At 46.8% G+C, this 27,911-nt stretch overlaps 1 protein-coding gene across 2 annotated transcripts; it reads left to right on the top strand.

The window, feature by feature from the left end:
* The first annotated feature begins 31 nt into the window (after nt 1-31).
* Nucleotides 32-27,233, top strand: rsad1 (radical S-adenosyl methionine domain containing 1). 2 transcript variants are annotated; one of them, XM_052033284.1, is made up of 9 exons: nt 32-340; nt 7,498-7,631; nt 9,170-9,374; nt 17,543-17,908; nt 18,378-18,441; nt 19,742-19,889; nt 22,932-22,986; nt 25,827-25,930; nt 26,601-27,233. In XM_052033284.1, exons 1-9 carry the CDS (start codon nt 215-217, stop codon nt 26,707-26,709), a joined length of 1,311 nt encoding a protein of 436 aa, XP_051889244.1. In that variant the 5' UTR covers nt 32-214; the 3' UTR covers nt 26,710-27,233. The 2 variants fall into 2 exon arrangements, with proteins under 2 accessions (XP_051889244.1, XP_051889245.1); XM_052033285.1 differs by having other exon boundaries at nt 25,685-25,930.
* Nucleotides 27,234-27,911: the final 678 nt, after the last annotated feature.

The following is a 27,911-nucleotide window of genomic DNA, read 5'->3' as shown; positions in this document are numbered from 1 at the left end:
CCCCCATCACTCGGGCTACCCACAATGATCACTCCGCTCTGCATCATTCGGTGCTCACAATAACCGTCCGCCTCCAGTGTCTCCGTCCCGCGGGGCGCCGACCGGGACAGCGCTGCTCCGGGGCGGCAGGGGGCAGCAGCGGGGGCAGGAGCGGGGGCAGGAGCGGGAGCAGGGCCGGGGACCGGGCGGCAGCGGGGCCGAGGGCCGGGGATCGATGCCGCCGCTCGGGAAGGTCGCACGGCGGCTGCTGTCTGTGCCGACCCTGGGGTGGGTGCGGGCCGGAGCCCGGCCGGCATCGGAGGGCGGCGGAGCTTCACACCGGGCGTCCCTGTATGTTCATGTGAGTGGGGGGAAGGGGAGGGGGTTTTGTGAGGAGGGGTGTTGGGGCGGGGTTTGTGAGGAGGGGTGTTGGGGGCGGGGTTTGTGAGGAGGGGTGTTGGGGGCGGGGTTTGTGAGGAGGGGTGTTGGGGCGGGGTTTGTGAGGAGGGGTGTTGGGGGCGGGGTTTGTGAGGAGGGGTGTTGGGGGCGGGGTTTATGAGGAGGGGGCGGGGTTTGTGAGGAAGGGTGTTGGGGGCGGGGTTTGTGAGGAGGGGCGGGGGCGGGATTTGTGAGGAAGGGTGTTGGGGCGGGGTTTGTGTGGTGGGGGCGGGGTTTGTGAGGAGGGGTGGGGGCGGGGTTTGTGAGGAGGGGTGTTGGGGCGGGGTTTGTGAGGAGGGGTGTTGGGGGCGGGGTTTGTGAGGAGGGGTGTTGGGGCGGGGTTTGTGAGGAGGGGTGTTGGGGCGGGGTTTGTGAGGAGGGGTGTTGGGGCGGGGTTTGTGAGGAGGGGTGTTGGGGGCGGGGTTTGTCAGGAGGGGTGTTGGGGCGGGGTTTGTGAGGAGGGGTGTTGGGGGCGGGGTTTGTGAGGAGGGGTGTTGGGGGCGGGGTTTGTGAGGAGGGGTGTTGGGGCGGGGTTTGTGAGGAGGGGTGTTGGCGGGGTTTGTGAGGAGGGGTGTTGGGGGCGGGGTTTGTGAGGAGGGGTGTTGGGGGCGGGGTTTATGAGGAGGGGGCGGGGTTTGTGAGGAAGGGTGTTGGGGGCGGGGTTTGTGAGGAGGGGCGGGGGCGGGATTTGTGAGGAAGGGTGTTGGGGCGGGGTTTGTGAGGAGGGGTGTTGGGGGCGGGGTTTGTGAGGAGGGGTGTTGGGGCGGGGTTTGTGAGGAGGGGTGTTGGGGGCGGGGTTTGTGAGGAGGGGTGTTGGGGGCGGGGTTTGTGAGGAGGGGGCGGGGTTTGTGAGGAAGGGTGTTGGGGGCGGGCTTTGTGAGGAGGGGCGGGGGCGGGATTTGTGAGGAAGGGTGTTGGGGCGGGGTTTGTGTGGTGGGGGCGGGGTTTGTGAGGAGGGGTGGGGGCGGGGTTTGTGAGGAGGGGTGGGGGCGGGGTTTGTGGGGTGGGGGCGGGGTTTGTGAGGTGGGGCGGGGTTTGTGAGGAAGGGTGTTGGGGGCGGGATTTGTGAGGAAGGGTGTTGGGGCGGGGTTTGTGAGGAGGGGTGTTGGGGGCGGGGTTTGTGAGGAAGGGTGTTGGGGCGAGGTTTGTGAGGAGGGGTGTTGGGGGCGGGGTTTGTGAGGAGGGGTGTTGGGGGCGGGGTTTGTGAGGTGGGGGCAGGGTTTGTGAGGGGTGTTGGGGCGGGGTTTGTGAGGTGGGGACGGGGTTTGTGAGGTGGGGGCGGGGTTTGTGAGGAGGGGTGGGGGCGGGGTTTGTGAGGAGGGGTGTTGGGGGCAGGGTTTGTGAGGTGGGGTGTTGGAGGCGGGGTTTGTGAGGTGGGGGCAGGGTTTGTGAGGGGTGTTGGGGCGGGGTTTGTGAGGTGGGGGCGGGGTTTGTGAGGAGGGGTGGGGGCGGGGTTTGTGAGGAGGGGTGTTGGGGGCAGGGTTTGTGAGGTGGGGTGTTGGAGGCGGGGTTTGTGAGTTCGATGTGTTTGGCGATGTGTTTGGTTGTGAGGTGGGACAGGGTTGAGGTGAGGGTGTAGGGGGCAGAGTTGTGACGTGGGAGCAACTGTATTTCTGTGCATTGCTCTCGGGTCTGGTGTAGAAGGGGCAAGTTATTGAACCAATTTCCAGAGCCCAAGATCAGTGATTGGAAAGTGGGTGAACTAAGTATATCTGGAATTCTGATGTTGCTATGAAGCCAACAGATTGTTGTTGAAACCATCTGATTCACTCATATCCTTCCTCAATCTGGTCTATTCCAGAGTACAGACTTATCTGTGTGGTTGGCTCCTAACCACTCTCAGCCTGACCTTGCAAGCCTATCAGCACAAAGATAATTGGGGATGGCAATAAGTGCTGGCCAAGCTGCCAACTGTTGACATCTCATGAATGAATAAGTTAAACAAATTCAATTCATCCTTATCCTGAGCCTTTCCTGACCTCAGACATCACAGTGGCGGAGCACTAAACTGCGCTTTTGAACTGAAGGCACGGTGTAATGTCAAATGTCAGCACTCAATTCACAGCCAGCAAGCTCCCACGACATGCAAATTACCAGATTATCTGTTTTTGTGATATTGAGTGATGGTCTATTATTAATTGGGGCACAAGGGCAAACACCTCTACTCTTCAGATAGTACACACAGGTCCATCTTGGAGAGCAGAGGGCCTCAGTAGACGTGTCATCCAATACATGGATGCTGTACTTGAACCCAAGTTGAGCAATGGAGAACATTGTGCCAATGTAACTATTGCCTTTTCCGCCTTTATAATGTTGCCAGATTCCTCCACTATCTTGATGCAATATTTACTGAAGTCATCAATCATGCCTTTGTTATCGCAACACTTGATGATTGCAAAGTGCTATGGACAGACCTTCATTATACCTCCCTGTAGAATCATGCTCGGAAATGGGCCCTTTCAGCCCACCTCGTCCATGCTGACTGTAGTGCCCACCTACACTAATCCCATGTGCCTGTATAAGAGTTGGGCATCACGTTGCCGTTGGACAAAGGACTAGTTCGACCACACTTGCAGCACTGTGTACAGTTCTGGTCGCCATACTGCAGGAAGGATGTGGTTACAAAACAGAGTGCAGAAGAGATTCGCCAGGATGTTGCCTGGAATGGAGGGCTGTAGTTATAAGGAGAGATTGGATAGGCTGGGTTTATTCTCACTGCAACACAAGAAGCTGAGGGGTGACCTTTCAGAGGTTCATAAAATTATGACGGGGATAGATAGGAGTCTTTGTCCCTAGGCAGGGGAGTCTAGAGCTAAAGGGCACTGGTTTAAGTTGAGAGGGGAGGAATTTAAAGGAGACCTGAGGGGTAAATTTTTCACACAGAGGATGGTGTTTGTCTGGAACGTGTTGCCACGCGAGGTGGTAGAGGCAACTACGGTTAAAATATTTAAAAGGCACTTGGATAGGTTCTTTGGACAGATAGGAAGGTGTAGAGGGATACGGTTTAATGTGGGCAAATGGGAATAGTGTAGATGGGCATCACAGTCAGCATGGACAAGGTTTCTCTGCTGTATGATTCTGTTGATTACCCCTTTGGTCCTGAAAGGAACCTGCTCTTTCCTTAGTGACCCTCTTGCTTCTAATCTCCTTATAACAGGTTTTAGGATTCTCCTTAATCCTACTTGCCAAGGTCATTTCATGGCCCCTTTACACCCTCCTAATTTCTTTCTTAAATTCTCTCCTACATCCCCTATAAACCTCAAAGGACACGTTCAATACCAATTCCCTATACTTGACATACACATCCTTCTTTTCCCTGATCAACTTCCAATATCCTTTATTAACTAAGTTTCCCTAATTTTACCACCTTTGTTCCTTACTTTTACAGGGACACGCTGACTCTGACTGTTTTGCTCTTCATACACTTACCGGATTTGTTTTCTCCTCGAGCAGCTGCTCCCAATCTACTCCAATGAGGTTCTGCCTTAATCCATTGAAATCCACCTTCCCCCAGTTTTGGGCCTGATCTCGAGCAACAACCTTATCCTATTCCATGACTACCTTGAAGCTTACCCTACTCAGAACTGGAGAGGAAGAGGGCAGAAGTCAGCCCTGATGAAGACTCTCGACCCGAAACGTCAACTGTTTATTTCCCTTCCACAGATGCTGCCTGACCTGCTGAGTTCCTCCAGCATTGTGTGTGTGTTGCTCCAGATCCCAGGACCTGCAGAATCTCTTGTGTCTCCATAATTGACACCTTTTCTTCAATCTCTGTCTGTCTCACCATCAATTATGCATGAGTAGGGAAAGCCCTCCGGAACGCCCTGATTTACCCTCTCCATGATGTGAATATGTTCTCTGTGTCCTTGCCTGAGCACATCCTCTGCAAGCTATTGATTGTCATTTGTCTGTGCTGGTCAGTTTTGTATGTTTGAGACCATTGCTTTGTCGGACATGGTGTCAGCCTCAAGTAGGCGTTGGGTGATGTATCGATCACTGCTCACACTCTGGAGGTACACTTATACCAAGTCTTTAATATGAGCAGGCAGGGAGAATCAGTTTGTCGGATACACTGATTTTATACACAATTGAAGCAGAGTCAGTGAGAGTTAACAGATAGTGATGTGCCCATGTATCAGTATTGCTAGTGGACAGCTGACCACTTGTCCGCCATGATGTTCTCAAACACCCTGCACTTAGGCCAGAACTGGAGATCTTCACTTCCTTCAGTGGTACCACCAGATGTCTGAGACGTCTGAGGACTTGCCATCCATCTCGCCTCCTTTCCCCCCTTCCCAGTTCTCAAGGTTCTAACGCAGTGAATGTTCTTCAGCCGACTGTTACATTTTAATCAGCCGAACTGAATAATTTAGCTACTTTCACCGGTCCCCTGCAGAGCACTGATCTGCCATTATGTTCTTAGCCCAGGCGGAAAATACATTTTTATTAAAAGACACTTGAAAACATAAGCAAAATGATCATCAAAGTCTACCAGCTTGCCAAACACAGCTCAGCCAATGTAAACGTTTCATCGGTGCACAGCCAATGTGAATGCAGTGTGAGTGTCCTTGTTTAGTTAGTACTTTGGTCTCTGGGAGTGCCTGAGGACTAACAGAGGTACCAGTGTACTTTGGTCACGTATCCCTACAGGCCTTGTGTTCAGATTACATTCACTGCATTTTAACAGTGGAGAGCATATATTGAAAACTGTAGCTTATACAAGTAGTTGGTTTACTCATACAAGTAATAATTCTACACACTCAGATTATCCTACACAATCATGATAACAAAGAATAAAACTATTGGAGGCTGCTGTTTATGGTTTGTATCTTTATGAAATCTACCTCCCCACTAACCTCTAACTGATATCTGTATCTAAATCCAAAGATGCCCAGAATTTAGGATTGTATGAAAAGCAAAACAGAGTCAGCGTGTCCCTGTAAATGTAAGGAGCAAAGGTGGTAAAGTTAGGGAAACTTAGGGCGGCACAGTAGCGTAGCGGTTAGCACAACGCTATTATAGCGCCAGCGATCAGCGTTCGATTCCCGTCGCTGTCTGTAAGGAGTTTGTACGTTCTCCCATGTCTGCGTGGGTTTCCTCCGGGTGGTCCGGTTTCCTCCCACATTCCAAAGACGTACGGGTGGGTTAATTTGGGTTTTAAAATGGGCGGCGCAGACTCATTGGGCCGGAAGGGCCTGTTACCACGCTGTAAATAAAATTTAATTTAAAAAAATTTTAAATTTAACTTTCAGATTAACTGAAGAAGAAACTTAGGAACAGAAGGAACCTGCTGTATTTGCTCTGATGACATTAGTACAAATGTATCAATCTCAATGTAGAAAGATGTAATCACTCTTCAATAGACAAAGCTAGGAGGGAGGGAGATCTTGATTTCTCCCACTCTTTGTGTGATAAAGTACTTCCTGACATCACTTGTGAAGGGTCCAGCTCATCCTTACACAGAAAGGAATCAAACTCCAGTCTGCACAACCTGTCATTCATCATTTGTTCCTCTTGGGCCATAATGGTTTGGATGAATCACCCTTGCACTCACTCCAGGTAAAAATATGGCTTCTGAGTTTTGGCATCTGAAGCTGATCACAATGCTCCAAAATGGATCATCCAGAGATTTGTTTAACCTATCAATGACTGCCTGCATCATTACTTTCACAGAGACACATTGCCAGCCTCCTGCTCTGTATGTGAAAGTCACTAATTCCAGGTGTATCTCTTACCAAACGGAGGAGGTTATTAGAGAATGTGTAGTTGAAACCTTTTTCTCCCTTCTCCTTGCTTGTCGCCGAAGTATGTCGTCTTCAGGCAAGAAGTGGGATGATGGGTGATATTTAATTGAGTGGTTTGTTATAGCCCAGCCTGATTTTGTCATTATAGACCAGTACAGCACAGGAACAGGCCCTTCAGCCCACAATGTCTGTGCTGAACACAATGCCGAATTAAACTAATTCTCTTCTGCCTGTACAGGATCTATATCCCTCCATTCCCTGCACATTCATGTCTCTATCTAACAGCCTCTTAAAGGCCACTATCATATCTGCTTCACCACTCCCCCAGCAGTCTGTTATAGACAGCTACCACTCTCTGTGTAAAAAAACTTGTCCTGTACATCTCCCTTAAACTTTTCCCCTCTCACCTTAAATGCATGCTCTCTAGTACTTGACATTTCTACCCTGGGAAAAACCCTATGCCTCTCATAATCTTATAAACCTCTGTCAGGTCTCCCCTCAGCTTCTGATGCTCCAGAGTAAACAACCCAAGTTTGTCCAACCTCTCCTTACAGCTATACCCTCTAATCCAGATAGCATCCTAGTGAACCTCTTCTGCACCCTCTCCAAAGCCTCCACATCCTTCCTGTAATGGGGCGACCAGAACTCCATACAATACTCCAAGTGTGGCCTAATCAGAGTTTTATATAGTTGTAACATGACTTCCTGACTCTTGTACTCAGTGCCCCAACCAATGAAGGCAAACAGCCAATACGCCTCCTTTCTCATCCTATTGACTTGCGAGGCCACTTTCAGTGAGCTATGGACTTGGACCCAAGATCTCTCTGTACATCAATGCTGTTAAGGACCCTGCCATTAACTATATACTCTCCCCTTGCATTAGATCTCCCAAAGTGTAACACCTTACATTCGTTTGGATTAAACTCTATCTGCCATTTCTCTGCCCATCTATATTCTGACTGTCCTTTGACAGTCCTCTATACTGTCCATAACTCCATCAATCTTTGTGTTGTCTGCAAATTATCCTGCATGTTTCCAACCAGAGGTGTTAATGATCAGAACAGGATCCTGCCTGATTCTTCCCCTAATCCACAGCCTCCTGTGTTCACTCTAACTCAGGGCACTGAGTGCAGAGGTAGTACTAGCAGTGTTATCTTGGCTGTAACTAGCTAGCCAGACCGCAGGACCTCACTGAAATGTGACAGCATTTCTGTGGGAAGCTTATACTTTTATATTAGCTGAATCAAGAGTGATAGTGGTCAGTGGGTGACCTGGTTAATGGAGACCCAAGTGGAAGAAAGTGTTTTTAAACGTAATTACCATTTCTGTTTTTCAGTGGCCCTTCTGCAAGAGGAGGTGTGCATATTGTAACTTCAATAAGTACATCTCTCCCAGTGTTGATCACAATGCCATGAGGGATGGTCTTGTACAGGAAACAGAAACCCTGCTCCGTGACAGCCAAGTGAAGGAGTAAGTTGAACACGGGACCTGATACCAGGCAGAATAGACTCACAGAACAAATCAAAGCAGAATGTGGAAGTCTGGGAAAATAGGATTATGTGCAAAGCAATGTACGTGAGAGGATGTTACTGTGGTTCAGTTAACGTTAATAGTAACATTAGAAATTGATGCAGGGGTGGACCTTTCAGATCCTTGTGCCTCCTTCACCATTCAGTAAGCTTGCAGTCCATGCCTTTATCTTGCATCATTTCCATAGAGTTATACAGGCCGTCCCCAGGTGACAAACGGGTTCTGTTGTTACAGACGCCCATGTCGACTTCGTCCCTAAGTCAATAAATGCACAAAGATCACTCAATATGGTATCCGTGCCGCCACAGTATTGCAGTGAATATAAACCTCTATAAGGTCACCCCTCAGCATCTTTCACTCCAGGGGAAACAGCCCCTGGCTATTTTCCACACAGAGATACAGCACAGGAACAGGCCCTTCTGCCCATCCGTGCTGACTATCATCCACCCACTTTTTATTTCCTTGGACTCCTCGTTCTCTTGACATAGAAGGGGCAGCAAAGCGGCACAGTTGGTAGAGCCACTGCCTCACAGCACCAGAGACTGGGTTCAATCCTGACCTCAGGTGCAATCTGCGTGGAGTTTGCACGTTATCTCTGTAACTGTGGGTTTCCTCCCACATCCCAAAGGCGTGTGGGTCGGTAGGTTAATTAGCCACTGTAAATTGCCCCTAGTGTGTAGTTGAGTGGTAGAATCTGGGGCGAGTTGAAGAAAATGTGGGGAGAAAATGGGATAAATGTAGGATTCTTGTAAATGGGTGGTTGATGGTCGGTGTGGACTCGGTGGACGGAAGGACCCGTTTCTGTGATGTATTGCTCTATGACTCTTTCTCAACTTCAAAATTCTTAAACTCCCACTAAGATTTGCTTCCTTCCTCTGTAACCTCCTCCAGTCCTCCTGGCCTCTCTAATTCTGGAACTTGAGCATTTGTGAAGTTGCTCAGTCCACCGTGGGTTGCCTTCAGCTGCCCTGGCCTGAAGCTCCGGAATTCCCTGCATCTCCACCTCTCTTCCTTTTTCGTTTACAATGCTACATAAAAACTAGCTCAGTGATCAAGCTTTTGGTCACATTATTGATATCTTTTTTGTGCCTTAATATAAAAGTTTTATTTTAAAATCATCCTGTGAGACATCTTGGGAAGTTTCAGGTTGTTGCCAGCACTAAATAAGTGCAAAATATTATATGTTAATGCACGGGCTAACCTGGGTCGAGGAGCTTGCTGTCAGTGCTGGGGTGAGCTAGGGGGACGGGACTGGTTTGAGAGGGCTGGCCAGTGGAGCTGAGGATGTGCGTGTGGGTGGAGAGGGCCAGTGGTACTGGTGGGGAATAACTGGCAGTCCCAGGGTGGAATTTGGGTTGGTGTGGTGGTTTTTGCAGTGGGTGGGTAGCAGTATGGTGCTGGAAGCTGATTGGGCGATCTGGCTGGCATCTAGGGGTTCAGCTGACAATGCTGTCACGTTCACTGTGGTTTGCTTTCAGGATCACTTCGGTGTTCTTTGGTGGTGGAACACCGAGCCTAACCAAGCCATCCACCATTGCCAGCATCTTAGAAACTGTGGCCAGGGCAACACATGTCCGTCACAACATGGAAGTCACCTTGGAGGCCAATCCCACCTCAGTCTCAATGTCCAAGCTTGCAGACTTTAAGGAGGCTGGAGTGAACAGGATCTCCCTTGGGATCCAGGTGAGATGTGTGCCTGAACATTGACTGGGAGGGCGTGGACCTCTTTTGGAGTTTCATTTTTCTCTCTCCTGAAGTTGCTGAGCTTTGAGTCAAGGTTGCAAGTGGTTTGACAGAGCAACAAGCTAAGAGCCATTCCCTGCAATTCCTCTGCCACACCAGGTTATATCATGGTTCCTTCATAATCATGTACGCAGGAAGTGTCCTCATTTGCTTCAGCTTGGTATTCTGAGCTTGAGGAGTGGTTAAAGATTGCATAGATTTTCAGGAGAGGTTGCCTCCACAATAAGTAGGTGACTAATCAGTCTGAATAGGCAGTCAGTGCAGGTATGACTAGGAGACTAAGGATGACAGCAACTTAGGAGAGCATGATCTACACCACATCTGTGACCTGGTGGGGTGGAGGAGGGAATGATTATGTAAGGACACAGGAAAGTGTAGAAATTATAGCGGTTATAAGAGATCTTGTAGACAGGAACCCAAATGTACCTCACCTGGTGCCTTGCCTGCCTGGTGCCAAGATGCTGAACATCTTGTGTGAGAATGTAGTCATGTGTCGTGATCAATGTGGGAACCAGTGACAGGAAGGAAAGGGCTGAGATCCAGGTATCAGTGTTTCAGAAGCTAGAGAGGAAATTAAGGAGCTGGAACTGAATGTTTGCTTCGGTGCCACACGTATCAGAGCATTGAGGTAAGATGGGTCAATGAGTGGTTGGAGAAGTAGTGGAGGATGGAAGGGTTTGTCCACCCCATTCAGGATAGACAGATAGCACTATAGCAGGGCAGTCATCACAGGAAGGTTAACTTGTGAAGAAGGGTGTAAACTGACTTAATAACGGATGAGTACCAGAGAACCAGGGTGCACTAGGGATCAGGAGAGGCCAATTACAGAGAAGTCGGAGAGGTCAGACAGCAGGAAAATCCAAGGCAGCCTTCGAAACGGAAGTGAATAAATGCATGAGGTATGGCCAACGAGGTTACTGAGCAGCACCACAAGGGATGATTCAATAGCAATAACAGAGACTTGGCATGAATTGAACAACAGGAGGTTTTCAAAGAGGAAATAGTTCAGGCAGAGAGTGGACACATTCCATTAAGAGGGAAGGGATCCAAAGCTGGGGCTCCCTGGATGAGTAAAATTACAGAGATTAAACTGAAACCAAGGACACCTGCGACACTTGTAAGGTTCTTAAACAGTGGGACTAAGTTAAAGATGAAAATTACAGTGAATTTATTGGTGGAAAATAAGAGGGGCTAAAAGAAGGTAGGAAAATAAATGAGTTACTAACATAAGAAGGAACTGAAAGGATATTTATAAACACAAAAATAGTAAAATAGGAATTGAAGGAAGGGTGAGGCCAGTTAGAGACCAGAGAGGAGATCTTAGAAACATAGAACATAGAAAACCTACAGCACAATTCAGGCCCTTTGGCCCACAAAGCTGTGCTGAACATGTCCCTACCCTAGAAATTACTAGGCTTACCCATAGCCCTCTATTTTTCTCAGCTCCATGTACCTATCCAACAGTCTCAAAAGACCCTATCGTATCCGCCTCCACCACCGTTGCCGGCAGCCCATTCCATGCACTCACCACTCTCTGATTAAAAAACTTACCCCTGACATCTCCTTTATATCTACCTCCCAGCACCTCAAACCTATGTCCTCTTGTGGCCAACATTTCAGCCCTGGGGAAAAGCCTCTGACTATCTACACGATCAATGCCTCTATCAGGTCCCCTCTCATCCTCCGTCGCTCCAAGGAGAAGGGGCCGAGTTCCCTCAACCTGCTTTCATAAGGCATTCTCTGCATTCCAGGCAGCATCCTTGTAAATCTCCTCTGCACCCTTTCTATGGCTTCCACATCCTTCCAGTAGTGAGGCAACCAGAACTGAGCACAGTTGGGTCTGACCAGGGACCTATATAGCTGCAACAATACCTCTCGGCTCCTAAGTTCAATTCCCCGATTGATGAAGTACAATACACCATATGCCTTCTTAACCACAGAGTCAACCTGTGCAGCCGCTTTGAGCGTCCTATGGACTCGGACCCCAAGATCCCTCTGATCCTCCACACTGCCAAGAGTCCGACCATTAAGACTATATTCTACCATTATATTTGACCTACCAAAATGAACTACTTCACACTTATCTGGGTTGAACTGCGTCTGCCACTTCTCAGCCCAACTTTGCATCCTATCTACGTCCCTCTGTAACCTCTGACAGCCCTCCAAACTATCCACAACACCTCCAACCTTTGTGTCATCTGCAAACTTACTAACCCATCCCTCCACTTCCTCATCCAGGTCATTTATAAAAATCACAAAGAGTAAGGGTCCCAGTACAGATCCCTGAGGTACACCACTGGTCACCGACCTCCACACAGAATACGACCCTTCAACAACCACTCTTTGCCTTCTGTGGGCCAGCCAGTTCTGAATCTACACTGCAATGCCCCCTTGGATCCCATGCCTCCTTGCTTTCTCAATAAGCCCTGCATGGGGTACCTTATCAAACGCTTTGCTGAAATATATATACACTACATCTACTGCTCTCCCTTCATCAATGTGTTTAGTCACATCCTCAAAAAATTCAATCAGACTTATAAGGCAGGACCTGCCCTTGACAAAGCCATGCTGACTATTCCTAATCATATTATACCTCTCCAAATGTTCATAAATCCTGCCTCTCAGGATCTTCTCCGTCAGCTTACCAACCACTGAGGTAAGACTCACCAGTCTATAATTCCCTGGGCTATCCCTACTCCCCTTCTTGAATAAGGGAACAACATCTGCAACCCTCCAATCTTCTGGAATCTCTCCCGTCTCCGTCGACGATGCAAAGATCATCGTCAGAGGGTCTGCAATCTCTTCCCTCACCTCCCACAGCAGCCTGGGATACATCTCATCCGGTCCCGGCGACTTGTCCAACTTGATGCTTTCCAAAAGCTTCAGCACCTCCTCTTTCCTAATATCTACATGCTCCAGCTTTTCAGCCTGCTGCATGTCCCCACTACAATCCCCCAGATCTTTTTCCGTAGTGAATACTGATGTAAAGTATTCATTAAGTACCTCCGCCATTTCTTCTGGATCCATACACACTTTCCCACTGCTGCACTTGATAGGCCCTATTCTTTCGCATCTCATCCTCTTGCTCTTCACATACCTGTAGAATGCCTTGGGGTTTTCCTTAATCCTGCCCGCCAAGGCCTTCTCATGTCCCCTTCTGGCTCTCCTAATCTCCTTCTTAAACTCCTTCCTATTAGCCTTATACTCTTCCAGATCTCTAACATTACCTAGCTCTCTGTACCTTTTGTAAGCTTTTCTTTTCCTTTTGACTAGATTTATTTTAGCCTTTGTACACCACGGTTCCTGTATCCTCTCATGACTCCCCTGTCTCATTGGAACATGTCTATGCAGAATCCACACAAATACCCCCTGAATATTTGCCATATATCTTCCGTCCTTTTCCCTGAGAACATCTGTTCCCAATCTAATCTTCCAATTTCCTGCCTGAGAGCCTCATAATTCCCTTTACTCCAAGTAAACACCTTTCTAGTCTATCTGTTCCTATCTCTCTCCAGTGCTAACGTAAAGGAGATAGAATTATGATCACTATCACTAAAATGTTCACCCACTGAGTGATGTGAAACCTGACCAGGTTCATTTCCCAATACCAAATCAAGCACAGCCTCTCCTCTTGTAGGCCTATCTACATATTGTGTCAAGAATCCTTGCTGAACACACTTAACAAACTCCACCCCAACTAAACCCCTCACTGTCTGGAAATGCCAATCGATGTTTGGGAAATTAAAATCCCCCATCACAACAACTCTGTTATTGTCACACCTTTCTAGGATCTGCTTCCCTATCTGCTCCTCAATATCCCTGTTACTATTGGGTGGTCTATAAAAAACACCCAGTAAGGTTCTTGACCCCTTCCTGTTCCTAACCTCCACCCACAGAGACTCTGTAGACAGTCCCTCCACAACATCCACCTTTTCCGCAGCCGTGACACTATCTCTGATCAATAGTGCCACTCCCCCACCTCTCTTGCCTCCCTCCCTGTCCTTTCTGAACCATCTAAAACCCGGCACTTGAAGCAACCATTCCAGTCCCTGAGCCATCCAAGTCTCTGTAATGGCCACCACATCGTAGCTCCAAGTATTGATCCAAGCTCTAAGCTCATCCACCTTGTTCACAATACTCCTTGCGTTAAAATAGACACATCTCAAACCTGTCTGAGCACGTCCCTTCTCTGTCACCTGCCTGTCCTCCCTCTCGTACCTGCTACTAGCTTTCTCTATTTGAGAGCCAAACACCTCTTCCCCAGTCTCTCCAGTTCGGATCCCAGCTCCCAACAATTCTAGTTTAAACTCTCCCCAGTAGTCTTAGCAAACCTCCCCGCCAGGATATTGGTCCCCCTGGGAGTCAAGTGCAACCTGTCCTCTTTGAACAGGTCATACCTGCCCCAAAAGAGGCCCCAGTGATCCAGAAATCTGAATCCCTGCTCCTTACTCCAATCCCTCAGCCACATTTAGCCTCCTCCTCATTCTGTTCCTATACCCACTGTCACTTAGCACAGGCAGTAATCCGGAAATTACTACCTTTGAGGTCCTACTTCTCAACTTCCTTCCTAATTCTCTATAGTTTCTTTTCAGGGCCTCATTCCTCTCCCTACCTATGTCGTTGGTACCAATATGTACCATGACCTCTGGCTGTTCTCCCTCCCCCTTTAGGATATCTTGGACACGATCTGAAACATCCCTGGCACCTGGGAGGCAAACCACCTTCCAAGTTTCTTTCCTGCGTCCACAGAATCGCCTGTCTGCCCCCCTAACTATAGAGTCCCCCATCACTAGTGCCCTCCTCACTCCTTCCCTACCCTCCTGAGCCACAGGGCCGGACTCTGTGCCAGAGACACTGCCACTGTTGCTTCCCCCAGGTAGGCTGTCTCCCCCAACAGCACTCAAGCAGGAGTACTTATTGTCAAGGGGTACAGGCACAGGGGTACTCTCTAGTACCTGACTCTTCCCCTTCCCCTTCCCCCTCCTGACTGTGACCCACTTGCCTGACTCCCATGGCCCCGGCGTGACCACCTGCCTATAACTCCTTTCTATCACCTCCTCACTCTCCCTGACCAGACGCAGGTCATCGAGCTGAATCTCCAGTTCCCTAACACGGTCCCTCAGGAGCTGCAGCTCGACACACCGGGTGCAGATGTAGCCCTCCCGGAGGCAGAGAGACTCTGGGAACTCCCACATCTGACACTGAGTACAGGAAACCGCACTCATACCCTTTCCTTTCCTCAAGTCACCTATCTTTCCTCGTCCCTTTACGCCGAAGCCTCTTGAGCCAAAGCCCAAAACACTCTTTTCCCTCTCACTCCGCTTCCTGCTCCGACGCTGCCCGCTGGATAAGGCGGTTTGCTTTCTAAACTGCCCATGCCGCGCCTGCGCAGTCCAGCTCCCACTCCTCCCGATTAAAACTTATAAAACACTTAAAAGGGAACCTTATAAAAATGCAACCCTAATAATAACAACCCTATTAAAAACTAACCCTTATAATTAAAACCCTATTAAAAAAGATAAAAATGAAAAACTTATCTGCTCCGAAGTCTTCCAAAGCGAAACCCACAAAGCCTCCAAAGTTTTTTTCTCTGAAGTAAAGAGCATGGATGAGGTGCTAAATGAGCGCTTTGAACCTTCCTTCACTGTAGCAGTAAAGGAGAGGACTGTAGTGAAATGGCAATAGTCAAAATATATTAAGAGGAACTTTAAAGATCGGTGGTGTTCCTCAGGTAGAAAAGTCACCTGACCCAGGTGGGTTGCATCCTGAGGGAGGTCAGGGTGTTATCACAGAGCTCTGACCAGAACTTTGAACGTGGTGTGGAGTAGTGAGGTGTTGCCAAAGGACTGGAGAATTCCCATCGTTAACCTGTGTTCAGAAAGGCTTCATAGATAAGGCTATTCCCAAGCAGCCTGGAGATGACGTGTTTACAACTCTCATCTCATTTGAGTTAAGTGTTTCTAGCCAGCACTACGTCAGTCATTCTTGTTGGAGGTGAGTGAGGCATTTGTCTGAGCTCATGGCAAAATCGTGATTATTATACGTAAATAAAATCAGTCTCTCATTTACGACAAAAGATTGGCAGGTTTGATTAACAGTGGAATTCCCAATCATCTCCACACATCCTGGGACAAACATTGTCGCTGCATCCAAAAAAAAGCACATGAGGTGCTTTGTTTTATTTCTGGAAGTCCAGAGCACAAAAGCAAGGATTTCATTCTAAACCTTTTTACATAGAAGATAGAACAGTACAGCACAGGAACAGGCCCTTCGGCCCATGATGTTGTACTGAACTAATTAACCAATGATGCCTAATTACGCTAATCCTTCTGCCTGCACATGATCCATATCCCTCCATTCTCTGCATGTTCATGTGCCTGTCTATGTGCCTCTTAAATGCCTCTAATGTATTTGCCTCCACATCCTTCCTATAATGGGGCAGCCAGAACTGAATGCAACACTCCAGATGCAGCCTAACCAGACTTCTATAAAACTGCAACACACCTTCCTGGCTTGCCCACATTAAACTCCATCAGCTATTTCTCTGCCCATCTGCAATTGATCTATATCCCACTGTATCCTTTGGCAACCTTCTACACTATCCACATCACCACTAATCTTTGTGTCACCTGCAAATTCACTAACCCACCCATTCACATTTTCAGACAAGTCATTTATATATATATATCACAAACAGCAGGGTCCCAGTATGGATCCCTATGGAACACCACTGGTCACGGACCTCCAGCCAGAAAAAAGTCCCATCAACCACTACCTCTGTCTTCTATGTGCAAGCCAATTCTGAATCTAAATGGTCATGTTACCATGGATCCCATGCATCTTAATCTTCTGGATGAGCCTCCTATGAGGGACCTTGTCGAATGCCTTACTAAAATCCATGTAGATGACATCCACATAACAACATAGTTAGGCCTCATTTGAAATGTTGCAATCAATTCTGGGCACAGCACTATGGAAAAGATGTCAGTGGGTAGATATCTTGCTTTTATACAAAAACAGTTTACAACTCTTCAAGTGCTCTTTGAGGTACATTTTAAATAAGGACTTCTGCCTCCACCATCCTTTCAGGCAGCTGGTTCTAGATTTCCACCACTCTTTCAGTGAAATAATATCAACCTCAACTCAGACTGCAGGATCTGATAAGATCCATCCCAGGCTTCCATGGGAGGCAAGGGAGGAGATCACTAGGGCCCTAACTTCACTGGCCACAGATGAGGTGCCAGATGACTGGAGGATAGTTAGTGTGGTGTATTCCTTCAAGAGGGCAGCAGGGATAAGCCAGATAATTACAAGCTTGAGGGACAGGATTACTCTACACTTGGAAGAGCAAGGATGAGTCACAGGTAGATTTGCTTTGTTAGGGGAAGATCTTTACTGACCAATTTGATAAGGAGGTATTTTTGATGAGGGCAGTGTGGTTGATATAGCCCACATGGATGTCAGTAAGGCCTTTAACAAAGGGAAACTTCCGGGAAGTTAAAGAGCATGGAATCTAAGGCAATTTGGCAAATTTGATCCAGAATGGGCTTGGTTATAGGAGGTCAAGGGTGATGGTAGAGAGTTGTGTTTGTGATTGGAAGCCTGCGGCCAATGGTGTAGCACAAGAATCAGCGCTGGGATCCTTACTGTTTATCTTGTGTGTATATATATATATATATATAAATATATATATAGGAGGTTTGATTAAGTTTACAGATGGCATAAAAGTTGGTGGTGGTATTAATAGTGAGGAGGATAGATCAATTGGTTAGATGGGCAGAAAACTGGCATGTGGAATTTATGAGGTTGTGAGGTGATCTCTTTAGAATAGACATAATGAATGGTAGGGCCAAAGGCGGAGTTGAGGAACGTCAAAGGGCTGTGGAGGCTCAGTCATTTATTGCATTCAAAACAGATCAATAGGTTTCTGAATATCGGAGGAATCGAGGGGGATGAGGTAGTGCAGGTATTGAGATCAGCCAGGGTCATGTTCAAAGGCAGAGAAAACTTGAGGGGCCAAATGGCCTGCTGCTCCTGCTCTTATGTTGTAACTAACCATCCACCAACTCTCTTGTCTTATTCTGCACTCTTGGCCAATTTAATCATAGGCTTTACGTAATGACGACCTGAAGATTCTGGGAAGAGATCACACAGTCCAGGAAGCCATATGGAGTCTGGAGAAAGCCAAGAAACTTTACCCTGGTTGTACGTCTGTTGACATCATATTTGGGCGCCCAGGACAGAGCTTGGAATCGTGGGAGGAAGAGCTGGAGGAGATTCTAACTCTTTGTGACCATCATGTGTCTCTTTATCAGCTGACGTTGGAGAGGGGAACAGCCCTTTTCAAACAGGTCCAGGAGAAGGTTCTGAAAATGCCTGAGCAAGATGTGGTGGCAGAGATGTACCATGCAGCAAGGAATATTCTGGAAAAGGCAGGGTTCCATCAGTACGAAGTATCAAATTTTGCTAAAAGTGTAAGAGAAGGCTGTTGTTAGTGGGTTTGGGTGGGGTGTGCTGTTTAGTACTTGTACTTGTGACTGTGTCCAGCCAGTGAACTGACAGGATGCAATTACCTGACTGTGGGCTGTGGCAGATGGAAACTTTGGTGGCTACATCTTGTGACTTTGTGTTACTGTCAGTTGGAAAGATTCCAAATGGAATTCAAGGAGCATTTTCGGCACACCAGGAGAATATTCTGCCTTCTGCCCTCTTCCTTTCCAGTCCTGATGAAGGGTCTCGACCTGAAACGTCGACTGTTTATTTCCCTCCATAGATCCAAAGTGGATCAGTGTCTGTCTGTAAGAGCCTGTTCTGTTCCATTTCATAACTCATCTATCCCTGTGTATCTGTGTTTTTGGAGGAGGGCCCTTGTTGGTGAGCTACTGATGAGCTGCTTTAATGCTGTTGGATGATGGTGCTTTCAATGGTCTGCTTATTTTGCAGGGAGCTGTGAGCCTCCATAACCTGGGATATTGGAGAGGAATGCAATACCTTGGGGTAGGCCCAGGTAAGTTCTCATTGCTCCAACGTATGTTCCCAGCACTTTACATCACTGCCACTTGCAATGCATAGAGGTCTACAGGGATTGCCTCGGTACTACTGGACTGATGAGAAAAGAAAACTCTGCCAGAGCTCTCACAGGGGAAGAGTGGAAGGCAGAGGAAAAGCAAAGGGGAATCCAGGAAAGGCAGTTTGGAAAAGGGAAGGAAGAGAGGAAGGTGGTGGTGGGGAATGATGGAGGGAGGACATAGGTTAAGGAGTGGGGTCCTCAACATCAAGTTCAAGGCACTCACGGACAATCCCAACAGAGACAGACCTGAATATTGCTCTGCTGTTGAGAAATCCAACTCCAACGGAAGTTCTCTTCTGAAGAAATTCTTGGAGCATGGCATTACCAGTAAGTATCCTTTCATCAGAAAGACAACTACAAGAACTCGGCACAGACTCTGGTACATACTAGGATAAGCCGTCATCAGAGTGTGCCCACATCAGCTGCACCATAACAGGTGTCAATGACTGAAGGACTTGCTGCTACTTACCTGTTATTTCCATCAGACAGGCTGCAAAACAATATCAAAATCAAACTTTGAAGCAACAAAATCAATGTTGAAGATCTCAAGGATCTTGCAAAGGTAGCTCTTCTCATTCCATGCCTGATAGTCAACCTGACAACCTTCTACCCACAGGAACCACAGAGTGGTTCGTGAGTGATTCAGAGAAATCCAGGATGAAACCTTGCAAAATGATGGACAGTTTCCATCTTTCAACCACATCAGCAAAGGAAAACGTCAGTGATCACATCACCATCGACTCTTGCTCTTCATCATGGCCTTTGGCTGTCTGAGGGAAAGTATGGTTGAAGATCACGACCTCATACCCAGCACTAAGCTCTTGGTCCGCGGGCAGCAGTGATCCTTGGCCTCCTGCATGTTTCAGAGACACTGACTACATATCCAAGGCATCTCTAAGCACCAAGAATACCTCCAGTTGTACTGCTCAAAATCCTCCAAATCCCCTGGCAGGATCAGTGAGCCAACATCAGCGACCTCCCCAGAATCAATGTCCTAAACATTGAGCCTCTCATTGCACTCAGTCAGCTAGCAAGAATAGAAGGATTATGCCATCTGGCTCTTCAAGCATGTGCTACCGTTCATCCAGATCATGCCTGATCTTCTCTGTCATTGCCATTTTCCAGCACTGTACCTCTGTAGGAGGGAGGGCAGTGGTGGGTGAAGTGTGTAGGAGGGAGGGCAGTGGTGGGTGAAACCTGTGTAGTTTTATAACAACACATGTGTTTTTGTTTCTAGGTGCCCATGGCCGGTTTGTACCGAGGGGTGATGGTAAAACACAGAGAGAAGCGAGGATACAGACGCTGGAACCAGATAACTGGCTCAGGGAGGTGAGACAATTTGGTCACGGAACCAGGAAGAGAGTAAAGCAAAGTGAGTTGGACATGTAAGTCAGTCTGATGTTGCTTTAATGTTGATGATTATTTCTGCTAGAAATAATGTTAAGTGCTTATTGACAGGATTGCATTGTTGGAGGTAGGGCTCACATGGCTGGGCTCAGACAAAACAGACCACTGTGCGGCAAGCAGTGAGGTTACTCATAGAATTATAAGCAGTGAAGCGGGTCATTGGTCATCAATCGGGGAATTGAATTTAGGAGCCGTGAGGTATTGTTGCAGCTATATAGGTCCCTGGTCAGACCCCACTTGGAGTACTGTGCTCAGTTCTGGTCGCCTCACTACAGGAAGGATGTGGAAGCCATAGAAAGGGTGCAGAGGAGATTTACAAGGATGCTGCATGGAATGCAGAGCATGCCTTATGAAAGCAGGTTGAGGGAACTCGGCCTTTTCTCCTTGGAGTGACGGAGGATGAGGGGGGACCTGACAGGGGTGTATAAGATGATGAGAGGTATTGATCAGGTAGATAGTCAGAGGCTTTTCCCCAGGGCTGAAATGGTGGCCACAAGAGAACATAGGTTTAAGGTGCTGGGGAGTAGGTACAGAGGAGATGTCAGGGGTAAGTTTTTTACTCAGTGAGTGGTGAGTGCATGGAATGGGCTGCCGGCAACGGTGGTGGAGGCGGATACGATAGGGTCTTTTAAGAGACTGTTGGATAGGTACACGGAGCTGAGTAAAATAGAGGGCTATGGGTAAGCCTAGTAATTTCTAGGGTAGGGACATGTTCAGCACAGCTTTGTGAGCTGAAGGGCCTGAATTGTGCTGTAGTTTTTCTATGTTTCTATGACTCTGTGCTAGCTCCTTGTAGAGCAATGCCAGCAGTCCCATTAACCCCACTACTTCCCCGTAGCCCAACAAATTACTTCCCTCGCTCTTATCCAATTTGCAAAGCCCTGATGATTCTGTCTCCACCACTCTTACAGACAATGGGTCAACAATAGCTGCTCTTCACAAAACAAACTTTCTCCACATTCCCCCTTAGCTCAAAGCTTTAAACGTGCCCCTGAACTGTATGCTGAAGTAGACACCTTCCCTTATGTACACGATCTAAAACAGTGGTGATCTCGTACACCTCCATCAAATCTCCTCTCAGCATTCTTTGCTTCAAGGGCAATGACTCCAGCTTTCTCTGTCCAACCTGCTGGGTGAAATCCTCCGTCCCCGGAACCATTCTAGTGAATCCCCTCTACTCTTTTCTAGGATGTTTACATCCTTCCAAAATGTAGCAGCCAGAATTGTACACAATACTTCAGTTGTGGCCTATCCAGTGTTTTGTACAAATTAGGTACTCATCCCTGCTTTAGAAATCTGTGGCTTTGTTTATAAATCCCAGGATCCCCATGCTTTGTCAACCTCTCTCTCTCAATGAGCCCCGCCACTTTATGCACAGACACACCCCGGCTTCTGCCCTTGAGCATTCTTTAGAACTGGTCGATTTAGTCTATGCTGTCTCATTTCGTACATTCTGCCATTGTATCCCTTCGTACTTCTTTGTACTGAATTTCGTTGGCCCATTCTTGCAATGTTACACTAACCTGCACAGTTTACCACACTTCCAAGGTTTGTGTCATCCAAAAACTTGGAAATTTTATCCCGCAGATCCATATTTAATTTTTAAATTTTATTTACAGCATGGTAACAGGCCCTTCCGGCCCAACGAGTCCGCACCGCCCATTTTAAACCCAAACTAACCTACCCGTACGTCTTTGGAATCTGGGAGGAAACCGGAGCACCCGGAGGAAACCCACGCAGACACGGGGAGAACGTACAAACTCCTTACAGACAGCGACGGGAATCAAGCCCCGATCACTGGCGCTGTAATAGTGTCGCGCTAACCACTACGCTGCCGTGCCAAAAATTAAGAAAATTAAGAAGTGCAGAAAGCCAGTGTTCTCAGGTCTGCTCCCTGGAAACACTTCTTTAGGAGACCTTGGGATAAGCTTCCTTAACATAATAATACCCAGCGATATTAACTGAATAACCCTTCTGTTAATTATTTAAATCACTGGAATTATCTCACACCTCTATTGGATTTATTTCCTGTTTTTGATGTGACTACCAAGCCACTGTTACTGTTAGACGCTTAAATCTCTGGTTCAGAATCATTTTACCTTTGTTAGTTTAGTGTTTTTTTTCAACTTCTGCTTAATATAGTACTGATTCATTGGCTGAGAGAGGACAATGGGTAGTAATCAGGAGGAGATTGCCTTGCCTATATTTGACCCAGTCAGACTTCATGGGGCCTGTTGAGGACGCCTAGGGATACTCCTTGCTGCCGATATACAGTACCACTGAACTGCCTCTTCTAATGAACAAAACATCACAACATGCCCAGGGATTGTGGTGGAGGAGTATGGAATGTTGGCTCCATATCCCTGGAAGCAATTCCTGGAATTTCCTAATTGTGGATAACTGGCCACATTTGAAAATATTTTCCAATTACATAACCAAGAAAACCAGCCTCTACTTGGCCTGAGAGTGTTTGATGTGGCAGATCTGAAGGAACTGTACAATGTAAATAACCCGTGCCCTACTTGCCTTGGAGTGCTGATAGGAAAGTGTAGAAAGAATGTTTGCTAACCCACGCTGAACCCTTTCTGATAGTATTTGGTGGTTCAGTGTAATGGAACTTTACTTTGTATCTAATCTGTGCTGTACCTGACCTATGGGTGTTTGATGGGATAGTGTAGAGGGAAGGTTTGATGGGATGGTATGAAGGAAACTTTTCTACCTGACCTGTGCTGAGCCTGCCCTGATGGCAGCTGATGGGACGGTGTAAACAGTACTTTATTCTGCATCTGACCTGTGCAGAACCTACCCTGGTAATATTTGATCGGACAGTGTAAATGGAGCTGGGTGGGTTTAATGGATTTGTGTAGAGAAAGCTTTTTTTCAAGAGTTTACCTGCTGTCACTGACTAGGGACTGGTGAGTGATGGTGTCCAAAGTGGAAGGCGTTCTGTTCCAGATATTAAAATCCTTATTGAGCTGAACAATAAATGAACCTGGGTTTTAATTCTGTTTTTTGTGCAGCTTGGAGGAAATGCTGGTGCTCGGACTCCGAATGAACGAGGGACTCACCCATCAGGTAACTGGCATAAGAAACCTTAAACCTGATCATCCTGATTTTCATGACTCACAACAGTGATGGAACGAAAGCACAGTACCGTCTGCTTCACACTGTACACAACAACACTCCAGTCAGAAAGCTTTGACACCTCAGAGAGTACAGGGTGATTGATTCAATTTACTCATTACAACTCTGAATGGGTCCATTAGGTCTATGCTAGCTCTCTGCAGAAAAATCCCATTAGTCCTGTTTCCGCTGTAACCCTACAGCTTATTCTTTCTCACACATCCATCAGCTTCCCCTTCATCCTCCTGCACCTACCTACATTAGGAGGTAATTCACAATAGCTAATTAACCGACTGCATGCCCTTGGGATGTACCCAGAGAAAACCCACCCAGTCACAGGGAAAACATGCAATCTCCACACAGACGGCAACAGAGGTCAAGATTGAACCCGTTGTTGGAGCTGTGAGGCAGCAGCACTAACTGCTGCGTCACCGTGCCACCCTGAGCCTGGAAGTGTAGTGGCAGTGATCCACAGACACAGGTACTCCCTGTTCACATAAGCACATAGAATCATGCAGCACATGAGGAGTCTTTTGATTACATTGTTTTTTTTACAAAAGCTGCACAATTAGTCCCAGTCCCTTGTACTTTTTCTTTGCAAATGTTTCCTTTTCAAGTATACATAATTTTCCCTTTGAAAGCTGCTGTTAAGTCAAGTTCAAGTTTATTGTCGTGGGCAGACACACCCAGGGTATAAATGCCATGAAAATGAGCTTTGTGCGGCAGCACAGTACATTACACACGTGACAGACATGAGTTAACATCAACTTAAATTAGCATGTACTATACATAACTTACACAACAAAATAAACAAAACTAGTATAACAACATTAGTGTAAGTTGAGGGAGATATAGTTTGAGGTAGAATTAGGGTTTTTCAGGTCTGTTCAAGAACCTGACGGCAGTGAGGAAGAAGCTGTTGTTGAACCTTGAGGTGTGGGTCTTCAGGCTCCTGTACCTCCTGCCTGATGGCAGCAGTGAGAAGACAGCACGGCCTGGATGGTGGGGGTCCCAGATGATGGACGTCACCTTCCTGAGACAACGCCTCCTGTAGATGTCCTCAGTGGTGGGGAGAGCTGTACCCGTGATGGAACTGGCTGAGTCCATCACTCTCTGTAGCCTATTTCCACTACATTTTCAGATAGTACCTTCCAGATTATAACATCTTACGGTCTTTAAGAATTCACACCCACTGTCTTTACTCTTGGCTGGTAACTTAAAATCTGTCATTTGCCATTTTCTCCCTATCTAGTTAATCAAAACTCCACCAATTTTGATCTCCTCTGTTAAGTCACCCCCTCAGCTTCTCTAGTCTTAACAACTTCTCCAGTCTCTCCACACAAAATATGAAAATCCCTCATTCCTTGTACCATTCCCTTAAATTTCCTGTGAATCTCTCCAAGGCATCCTTCCTGTAGTAAAGTGCCTGGATTTTGGTACAACACTGCAGCAGAGAGGTTCCTAAACTTTCTCTTAGGGCTCTACTTCAGAGGGAATTGCGTTCATTCTGCCCCCGCAAATCCTCATTCTGATTAAAAACATTGAATAAAAACTAAAATAAAAACAGAAAACACTGAAAACACTCAGCAGGTTGGGCAGCAGATGTGGAGAGAGAAACAGTTAAGGTTTTAGGTCCAGGACTTTTCGTCAGAATTAGGAAAGAGAGAAACATAAGCTGGTTTCAGGTGGCGGAGAGGGTGAGGGAGGGGGGTGGGTGGAACAAAGGTAATTTCTCTGAAACGGTGAGACTATAATTGGCAGTTAAGGAGCAGCTAAGGTAGGATTAACCTTCTTGAATAAAAACAACTTGTTTGATGAGCACTCTCCCTTCAAACATCCATTCAGCCCCCAGTGTGAAAATCAAGACACAACTGAGACAACACCAATCAGGTGTTAACATCATTGAAATGGACATTGTGAATGGGGTTAAGGGCCCATTGGATAAAGTTTTGGAGAGAGAAGGGATGGAGAAATTTTGGGAGAGGTGAGCTCGTGTTGTACCTCGAGAAGCGGTGGAGCCCAATCACCCGACCTTCCTCAGGTCAGGCTAATGCGCCACAGCTGGAATTGAGATCTGGGGAGAAACTGGGCCTGTGGAGGGTAAATACATGGAGATGAACAGGTTAATAGATGTGGTAAGGGTGAGGGATATTGGAAGTGGGTGGATAAACAGTTGAAGAATGTGGTTAGTGGGCATTTTGAAGAAGTTATTTTGTTGGGATCTTTCCGTGGGCTTGCCTCCCTTTATATCCCTGTAACATCCCCCAGTCTTCCAAGATTCATATGCATTGCTGATTTTTATTGTCCACCATTGGCTGCTGTGCCATAAGCTGCCTGGATCCAAGGTCTGGATTCACTCCCTAAGCTTCTCCATTTCTTCCTTAAGGAGGCTCTTTACAACCCAGTTGTGTGATATTGTCTAAAATTTTCTTTGCTAACATTCTTTTGGAGCACCTTTTGACGGTGCACTACATGAAAGCCACTAGGTCTTGCAAGTTGTTGGGAGGAGGAGGTGAGGTGAGGATTTTGGGGAACAGGGTGAAGGGTGGGCAGAAGGACTGATGGGGTGGGGGGGGGGGGGGGAACAAAAACCAGAAATGCTGGAAGAACTCTGAAGACTTGTAACGTTAACTGGTTTCCCTTTCCACAGATGCTGCTTGACTGGCTGTGTTCTTCCAGCATTTCCGTTCATGTTTCAAATTCCAGCGTCTGCAGCTCTGTTTGTTTTTTGACCGAAGGGATGGTTTGTTTGTCCTCTGCTTTGAATCTTTTGGAAAATGTTCTCTTTGTAGCACTGGCAACAGCGTTCACCTTTGTTCAGCCTGGAGGAAGCAATGAGGGATTCACCTGAAGTGCAGCAGTACCTGCAGGAGCAGCTGCTTATCCTCGACGACAGGTAATTGCTGCTGGTTTCTCTGACACTCCCGAAAATTACTTTTCCTTTGAACTTGTTTTGCTCCCTGCCCCTTCTGTAAGAAGGTGTTTTTGTCAGGAAGCGGAGATTTAAATTAAGATGTACAGCACAGAAGCAGGCCATTCAGCCCTACAAAGCCACGCTAGTGTTTATCCTCCATTTCAGCCTTCCACCCTTCCTCAAACTCATCCAATTGTTTTTTTTTCCATAATATGTAGTTTAACTAGTTTTATTTTAAATGCATTGCTATTGCTCTTAAATGCATATTACTTTCATTTTTGGAACCAACAGAAAATCCTCCCTAGTCAGGCCTCTTATGGGGATGGGGGGGGGGGGGGGGGGACATTCACTGTAAACAGGAACAAAACCTTTTAAACACAGCCAATTTGGGGCAAAGGGTACTTGGTTATGCAGAGGCTGTTAAGGGGTCCACTGTTTCAGGGACATGCATTCACATCCAACCCCAGATGGAGTGTAAGTGTGCCCCTTCCCTTACCTGTAAAGGCTCCTTTGTGATAATGTGGTAGTTTCTAAAGCATGTGGATACCTTCTAGATCCTGGTGGGTGTGAGCTACATTACTTGGCATTTTGATCTGGAGATGCACCTTCCTGCTAGTCTCAGGCTGGATATTTGTTTCCCGTCTTTCTCCAGGGGATTACGATGTTCATGGGATGGCCTGGCTTTACTGGACAGCCTACTGCCCACCCTTCTGCACCAGCTGCAACATTCCTACCAGAACTCAGCTTCTTGCTGCCTTTGACTCGTTCCTTCCTCAGACTCACCGGAACCAAGACCAACGTCTGCTTGTTCTCAAAGATAAAAACAGGCATTGGTTATTTTAAAACAAAGGAATGTTAAAGGAAGTGCAATAAGAGTGAGTGAAAGAGAGGTATTAGGAAAGGTCGAGGATCAAATCAGGGGGAAATATTTGGGGATAAATTCTAAAATTTAGGGTTAAGGCAGCAAACATTTTAAGGATGTGAAGGTTTAATTCTCCATAATTAGACATGAAAATGTTTCTCCTTTCGTCCAGGCTGATGAAAGAATTGTATTTTATCAGGTATTTCACACTTTAGTATATTCCAAGGCACCTAACGACAATGAGGAACTTCTGAAGTGCAGGCACTGTTATCTTTTTGGATCAGAATCTCTGGCCTGCACCATGGAACTGAAATAGCAACTCAGCTGACCTGGTGTTTGGATGTAAGCTAAATGGCCTTGTGTCAAAGATACTGTTAGATTAAGTTACAAATTAATAAAAATATTTTTTTTAATCTAACATTTAACTGGAAAAGGTTTGAACTTTGCTCTGACTCCAAATACACCAAGCAATACTTCTCTTAATCCCACTTTACACACTACAACTGATCATAATTACATGTCTACAACTCTTTGAATCTCAACCAAACAACTAGAGAGTGAAAAACAAATGGACAAATGAAGATGTCCTCAGAAGATGAGATGTTATCCACTTTGGAAGGAAAATGAAAAAGCAAATTATTAGTTAGCCCGAATGTTGTGATACAAAGGGATCTGGAGATCCTGGAACATGAAACACAAAAAGTTAGCATCCAGTCATTGTAAGTAATTGGGAAGGCTAATGGAATGTTGGTCTTTAGGGGTATGGAAGAGGGAAGTTCTGGAGTACTGTGGACTATATTTGAGGGGGGTACATTTGCGTTGGAGGCAGTGTAGAGAAAGTTCACTCAGTTGATTCCTGAAATGAAAGGATTGATGTACGAAGAGATTGAGCATGTTGGCTCTATACTTATTGGGGTTTAGAATAATGAGGGGTGATCTTATTGAAATATAAAGATTCTGAGGAAGATTTAACAGGGTCAAATGCAGATGAGGAGGAATTTCTTCCTCGAGGGTCATGACACTGGAATTCTGTTTCCCAGAGAGCTGTGGAGGCAGTCATTGAATATATGCAAGATGGAGATTGGCAGACATTTAAACAAC

The sequence above is a fragment of the Pristis pectinata genome, chromosome 18, assembly GCF_009764475.1.
Source record: "Pristis pectinata isolate sPriPec2 chromosome 18, sPriPec2.1.pri, whole genome shotgun sequence".
NCBI classification, from domain to species: Eukaryota; Metazoa; Chordata; class Chondrichthyes; order Rhinopristiformes; family Pristidae; genus Pristis; species Pristis pectinata.
The sequence above is the reverse complement of the archived record's forward strand: the minus strand, read 5'-3'. Positions and strand labels throughout refer to the sequence as shown.

What these genes read in the sequence shown, in the direction of transcription:
- rsad1 (XM_052033284.1), top strand. Translation starts at nt 215, where the DNA reads ATGCCGCCGCTCGGGAAGGTCGCACGGCGGCTGCTGTCTGTGCCGACC. An exon ending in TATCAAATTTTGCTAAAAGT is followed by an intron (nt 17,909 to 18,377) that starts GTAAGAGAAGGC and finishes CTTATTTTGCAG; the next exon opens with GGAGCTGTGAGCCTCCATAA. An exon ending in ACGAGGGACTCACCCATCAG is followed by an intron (nt 22,987 to 25,826) that starts GTAACTGGCATA and finishes TTCTCTTTGTAG; the next exon opens with CACTGGCAACAGCGTTCACC.